We start from the raw sequence: 7,396 nt of genomic DNA on the forward strand, positions 1-7,396 counted from the left end.
TAAGATGATTTTAACAGCCCTCAGGCACACACAGTTATCAATTAGCACTTTTCACCTGATGGTCCTCTTTGAGCATCAGGGTTTGGGTAATCAGGAGAGTCTCAGGTTTTAGGTGGTTGACACTGTGGAAACCACCCCATGGGTGATCTAACTAAGTAGCAAAATGAAGGCAGCTGAGCATGGGATGCCGTATAAAATCACTTAAGCTGTTACCCCTTCCTGTTTCCCAAGAAGTCCTGTTCTGGGGGTCTGCTCACATGGAGGTCTCTACGGCTTCAGAAATCTTGATCCTCCTTGCTGCCTTGATTTGGCCTTGCGCTGAAAACATCAACGGTAAATGAATTAGAGAATGCTTCCTTGGAGGGTTACTCAGAATGACTGCTTTCCATCTTTCCAAGCAGGCGCTCTACTCCCCGTAGAGATCTGATCTTACCATTTGCTAGAAGAGAAATACTTTCAGGCCAACTGGACTTGAGTCTTTATATTGAGGACACATTTTAACTTTCTGCCTAAATGACGGAGATGTTTCTTTCTTCTATGTTATGATCTTCTCTCTGAATCCTCATTTGCAGAGATTCTTCAGAAATAGTCCTCGGCTCTATGTTTTAGACTGCCCTTTTGAACTCACTGCCAATTACCAGTACTTGGTGGTGTTGTAAGATATTTGGTTGTATCTTTACTGACCTTCCTGCTTCCAGACCCTTTGTATTTCCCCTTGATGATGATACTGCTCTTTTGTTCTTTTTAAAATTCTATCTGACCTTCACTCATGTTAAATTCATCAGCAGTTCTGCAAAGCCAATAGGATAAAGCTAAATCAGTGTCTGGTCTGTCTATAAATTGATTCAATATCTTTTCTATTATACCTGGAGTATTCTCCATTTTTTTGTGTTATCCAGATGCTTCCCAGCTTCAAGGCCAGACTAAATTTCAACTACTCTAAGGCAGCATTTCAATATTACTTTTTGTGTTCTCTAAGTTTTTTTAAAAGTCACTTGGATGTTCCTGTCTCCTTCTGCTTGAAGTGGGGTCTTTTTTGGGGAAATGAGATGTGAATTTCTTACCCATTTGGCCTATAAGCCCTTTCTGAACAAGGACCACATTTAGTTTCTGATCTTTCCATTTTACCTAAGATGAATCTTTCAGATTTCCTAGGTTACTGCAGCTCACCCTGTGGCAGTTAATTATTGGCGTTTCAGTAATTTCGATCATTTAATTCCATACATGTGGAGAAAGGGCGGTGACCTGTGAGTCGGAGAAGAATTCCAGTTATCTGGGAGGGGTAGGTAGGGTGTTCAGGCCTGGCTATGGTACATGATGCTTGGGTGCAAGGAAGATTCTACCTCAGTTATTGTATGCACAGCTATGCATGTTCCTCAGGCTTTTTCTCAAACAATTTCTCAGCTACTTGAGACCCAAGCTCAGAATGTCAAACTGAAACCTGACCCTAAAACTAGTATGAACAAAAGGTAGTGAAGCCAGAAGCGTGGACTTCCTGTATGTCCATATCCACTTACCCTTCTGAATCTACCTTAATCCAAATGTTGGAACCTTTATTCATTTAGGAAGGATTTCCCTGGTAATCTTATCTAGCTGATGTTAGAACAATATTTTGAACACGTGGAGAGAGGTGATTTGGAGGTTACAATCGCTGATGTAGAACACCTGCCTTCTCCAAAGCCTACTTTTTTCTTAAACGTCTCCCTATATTTTCTTACTTTCTTGATGATTTATCCTCAAAAACCAAGAACTTCCAGGCTCAAATGGTGCTGGAGTTATCTCACTCATTAATCGTAGAAATATTTCTTCATGCTGGGAAGATTCAGATTTTCCAAAGGGTTTAAGAGAATCCTGGATGTCCTCCAAGGCCTACTAGGTCTCTATGACTGGCTTGGGAACTTTCCTCGTCAAGATTTGAATGACTAGCTATTTTCGTTGCGTGATCTTATTTTATTACTTTGGCATGGATATGTAAGTGAGCACTGTCCCATAGAAAAGAAGATAGTAAATGACAATTAGCCCCTCTGACACATGGCTAGCTTACTTAGAGTCATGTTAGGCTATTTGTGAGAAGTATGAGATACTAAAATATTGATGGCAGATGGTCATTTTTTAAGTTTTTTTTTAATAATTTTAAAAGGTTACACTCCATTTATAGTTATTACAAAATGTTGGCTATATTCCCCATATTGTACAATACATCCTTGTAGACTATCTTACACCCAATAGTTTGTACCTTCCACTTGCTCACCCCTATATGCCCCCCTCCCCACCAGTAACCACTAACTTGTTCTCTATATCTGTGGGTCTATTTCTTTTTTGTTATACTCACTAGTTCATTGTATTTTTTAGCTTCCACATAAGTGATATCATACAGTATTTGTCTTTCTCTGTCTGACTTATCTCACTTAGCATAGTGCCCTCCAAGTCCATCCATGTTGCTGCAAATGGCAAGATTTCATTCTTTTTTCTGGCTGAGTGGTGTTCTATTGTATATATATATATATATAGCTTCCATATCTTGGCAATTGTAAATAATGCTACCGTGAACATTGAGGTGCATGTAGCTTTTCATATTCGTGTCTTTGTTTTTTTCAGCTACATATATCAGATGGTCATTTTTAAAGACACTTGTTTATTCCTTCCAATGACCACCTGTTGTCAATTCCTAAACTAAGATTCATCTACAGGGAAAGAATTTAATGAGTTCTTGCTGTGGAAAAATTATCTGATTCTTAGCATTTCTATAGTTAGCATAAAGGAAGAGTTTACTAAGTAAATCTGTGACGAGTATACGGTCGAGATCAATTATGATTATGATTTGTGTCTTACAGCACGTACAAAAATTAATTTTTAGATGATATATAAACTCCAATTATACTGTTTGGCACATAATGTATTATCAAGATTGGCATCAGTGACAAGTTATCTAAATTGCATTAGGAAGAAAATCTTGCCTCCTAATAATTTTTCTGACCACATACTCATTCACTAGACATCCTCTAAATGCAGCTGTTAAGTAAGGCTTTAGACTTGGAACCCCTTACCAATTTACTCATCACCTTATATTCTTCCTGTAGGAGATAATAGCTAATTATCATCATATCTGAGTCAAACTCCTATTGCTTCTTTGCTGTTTCATTTTTTCCTTCTGCCTTTAAAGACATGCTGGTGGGGGACTGGAGGCATTGATCAGACTTCAGCAGTGACTGAATTACTTATTTGTGGAACAAGAGGATACTACCTTTGTTTACTTTCTGGGTTTTGTTAGGTTCCAGAGAGAATTGATGTGCAAATGCTTTGGTTGTGGCTATATTCAGAACATATGTAGTAACTAAGGAGACCAATGAGAGTCTAGGAAATTTGTCTTAAACGTCACCCCAACCCATGGTAGCTTAAGTTCCAGTTACCCGGTAGAATTGCCCCCTGGAGTGACCTTAACCATTTCAGCCCGGTTTACATCTTGGTCTGAGGCTCCAAGTACAATCAGTCTAATTGGCAGAACTTATATTCAAGCTGACTGTAAATCTTTGCTTTTGGTGGCCTTCACTGACTCATGAATACATTGTATTGCAGTCTACCAGTTTCTTTTAAGCTAATAAAGGTGTGTCTGCAGAATTCAAACCCCGTCCGGCCAGCAGCAAGAACTCTGTCTTCCTAGAGGTGGGATTACCAGTCAGGCTTTCACTCTCCTGTCCTTCCTTTCTTAAAGTAGAAATTCTGCAATTTCTGTTCATCTAGAAGTCCTGCGTGCAGCTACTACTATCGGCAAGGGCAGTGATTCAAATATATATATGTATCTGTGTTCTGTTTCACTGGGAATATAAAGAAAATTAAGAAATAAAATCCATGTTCAAAGTATTCTAGTTTTGATGATAGGTTGTATTACAGTTGCTTATATTAATATCAAAATAAGAAGATAAGATTTAAACCCTGTTACTCTAGCTTTTGTAAAACACGAGGAGGCTGTATCACATGAGGTCAACAGTCATGTTTTGGGTTATGATTCTAATACCTTAATACATATAGGATATATACTGGATATCTAAGAATAGTCTGTTTGCTTGGAAAAAAAGCTTTTAAAAAGTGTTTATTTCTCATTTGTGTCAATAGATATATAAGGTGTGCATTGTGACTTGCTTCTTTCTCACAGTTGGTTTTAGATCTATATGTTTATAGGTATAACTATAATTTATTTTCCATGTTGTATGGAATTTGATCATATAAATGCATTACAATTTATTTCATCATTCTGTTGGTGATTTGGCCTGGAGTATTTTGTTCATTTTTTTTTTAACAATATGTTTCATTTATATTTGAACATGTTCATTTACATTATTATTGCTAGTATACTTGTAATTTACGTATTTAAATTTTATTTATTTTTTGGCTGCGCTGGGTCTTCATTGCTGTGAGCGGGCCCTCTCTAGCTGCGGCGAGCGGGGGCTACTTTTCGTTGTGGTGCATGGGCTTCTCATTGCTGGGGCTTCTCTTGTTGCGGAGCACGGGCTCTAGGCACGCGGGCTTCAGTAGTTGTGACTCGCTAGCTGTAGAGTGCAGGCTCAGTAGTTGTGGCACACGGGCTGAGTTGCTCCGCCGCATGTGGGATCCTCCCAGACCAGGGCTTGAACCCGTGTCCCCTGCATTGGCAGGTGGATTCTTAACCACTGTGCCACCAGGGAAGTCCTATACTTTGTAATTTATTGCAACCATCTTACTGCTTTTGTCTTTCTTGGTTTGTTTTTTGTTGTTTTGTCTTTTTACCTTTTCCTTTTTTGCCTCCTTCTGTGTTGTTTGAAATTTGCTTATTTTTGTCCTTCATTCTATTTTGTTCTTCTCCAATTTGGAAGTTTTACCATCTAGTTTATTAGGTTCCACCCCCCCAACTACTTATCATTCATCTTTAAATACTAAAGCTAATAAATCTTTACTTTCCTTCTGAACAATAGAAGGACCTATGAATTTTAACTCTGGTCATCCCCTGAGAACCTCTGGTTAATGATTGTCTAGCACACTAAGTCAGAATCCAGTACACTTTTACTTCATTTCCAAAGGGAAAATGACTCAATTAGAAATAGTGCTTATTATGACTTACTGAAGATCTCAATGTAGAGGATAGAATGGGTTTTACATTAAAATTTTCATAAAACTTCCATCCCGGACAGTAGATTTTCTCTCTTCAGACTATTTCCTCTTGTGGCTATGATTGTTTCTGGTTCTGGTTGCTCTAGATATGGATTCTACCATACCAACCTTCCTCTTTTTCCCTCTTTGAAAAGTATTACAGAGAATACATCACTCCTCTTCTAATGTACTGCAGTTTACTTCTGTCCTTTATGTGTAGTCCTAACTATATCATCCTCTTTGGAATCTAATTTCTTTAAGAGGAGGCAGGGGGCTAAAAGATAATGATGTTCTTGTGTATTGAATTTTTTCCCTGTGAAATAACTGAAATTTATTTATTTGAGGCTATAATTATGCAGATATTTTGGAAAGTAGTGGTAATACGAAAACCCTCTATATGCTGTTCTTTAAGCTGTGATAACCTTTGCCAGAGGAAGGAACGTCTTTTATTTATCACAAAGGGCGTAGCTGGATGTTCTTTGAGCTCCCCCTTAAGATAAATACACATCTGACATGTTCTCATATGATTCTTTCTGCAGTGAAAATAAGTTGTTCTATGGACTGGTTGATGGTCTCTGTAAGCCCATGTGCGTACAGCAGCAATTTGTATATTTTTGCTGATGAATTATATCTGGGATCGGGTTGCCCTGTGACTCGGATACAAACATATGCCTATGATTTTATATACCCTGTGAATGACTGTGGGATCAGGACAAAGGTAAGAGTAATGATTATCTGTTAAAAAAAAACAAAAACAAAAAACAAACCTAGATATTTTTTCACAATTTTATGCCTGGTGCTAAAATTAGTGTCCTGTTTTTATTTTGTTGTTTAAGAACAAATTTTGCTTCTAGTTAGAGTAATTTATGGATAGACGACAATACAGTTCCGTACTTGGTCACTGAATATTGAGTCCTCTTTGTGCATAAGACTTAAAGCATGGATTTCCAGACTGGTTAGTGAACTGATTTTAAGCTGTCTTTAGGCTTCTGTTGTATTTCACTAAAGCTCAGGAGATAGTTATAAATTCCACTCAATGTTCCTAGTGTGAGAGGTCACCAATTCTGGGAAGGTATTTCATATTCAACAATAGATCATTTGAATTTACCCATGCTCTTTGAGGATGTGTGTCTCTATGGGGACTAGACTTTTTACTGGAATAAAATCTCTGTCAGTTATTTTGCCAGGCACAAATGTTAAAACTGTGTTGTTATCTTGGGGTGTTATCTTTTCATAGATTCCCAAATTTAAACAGTTTATATTCATACCATAAAAGTATTGGGGGTCAATGCCTATTTAAAACTGTCACCTATGAATTAGATGTTGTCTTCATTTTAGAAATGAGGGAGCTAGAACTTCAGAAGGTGCTTTAATAATTTGCCCAGGGATGCACAGACAGTTGGTGGTAGTTTAGATGCCAAAACAGGAGGATTCCCCTCCAAAGCTTATGTTTTAAACCACTCTGTTTTTTGATCTCCAAATCATCTTTCTCAGAAGAACTACTGAAAACCTTTTGTTAATGCATGATAAAGATAGCTCTGAGTAACAGTTTCAGTTTGCTCCTATGTACTGTTAAGATTTTTTTCCAGGTACTTTAAGTTCACTCTTACAGATAATACTCCTCTTCTGTCCCAGTGGGTTGTCAGACCTTTGTATGTACCTGAAAGTGACAGTAGCCATTTCTGAGACCTTGAATGTTTTCTCCTTCCTATTCAAATGCGTACATGCCCCCTTTGTTACTAGCAATATCTTCTACTTAACCTTTGTGCTCTCCTAGGTTGTTTCAGAGGATACTCTCCTTTTTCAAACAGAGGTGTACTTTAACCCTAGGAATATACATTGTGACCATCAGAAAATCCCTTTGGAATGTTCTGCCTCTAGGTGAGTCCAATAGACCATACTCCTTTTGAATATGTTAGTTTCACCTTTACTTACCAGGTGCTTCTGCAGAAGCGTAGATTTTAGAGACTATAACATGACTCGCTCATAAGCGTTAAGTCCAAATGAACACCAAATTAGCATTTAAAAATATTCTGAGTACTTTTTTATTTTTAATTTTAAAATATTCATTTAAGAATAAAAACATTATATAATCTTGTGTAACTAGGTTATTTTACAGTAAGTGAACTTTAAAGCAAATCCTCAGTCACCTTAGTAAGTGGAAGAATCAAACATGATATTATCTTTCACTGTTTTCTCCTTCGTAATACTTTTTTTTTTTTTTTTTTATAATTTTTTTTTTTTTTTTTTTTGTGGTATGCGGGCCTCCCTC

General features: G+C 37.3%; 1 protein-coding gene across 1 annotated transcript in view; it reads left to right on the forward strand.

The window, feature by feature from the left end:
• Positions 1–257: 257 nt before the first annotated feature.
• Positions 258–7,396, forward strand: part of LOC102990577 (oocyte-secreted protein 2) — a 17,700-nt gene continuing 10,561 nt past the window's right edge. The window contains exons 1-3 of the mRNA XM_024133437.2: positions 258–333; positions 5,664–5,842; positions 6,902–7,005. Coding sequence (XP_023989205.2) covers positions 258–333; positions 5,664–5,842; positions 6,902–7,005 — 359 coding nt within the window. The remainder of the gene's footprint in view (positions 334–5,663; positions 5,843–6,901; positions 7,006–7,396) is intronic.

Source organism: Physeter macrocephalus, chromosome 16 (genome assembly GCF_002837175.3).
Source record: "Physeter macrocephalus isolate SW-GA chromosome 16, ASM283717v5, whole genome shotgun sequence".
NCBI lineage: Eukaryota > Metazoa > Chordata > Mammalia > Artiodactyla > Physeteridae > Physeter > Physeter macrocephalus.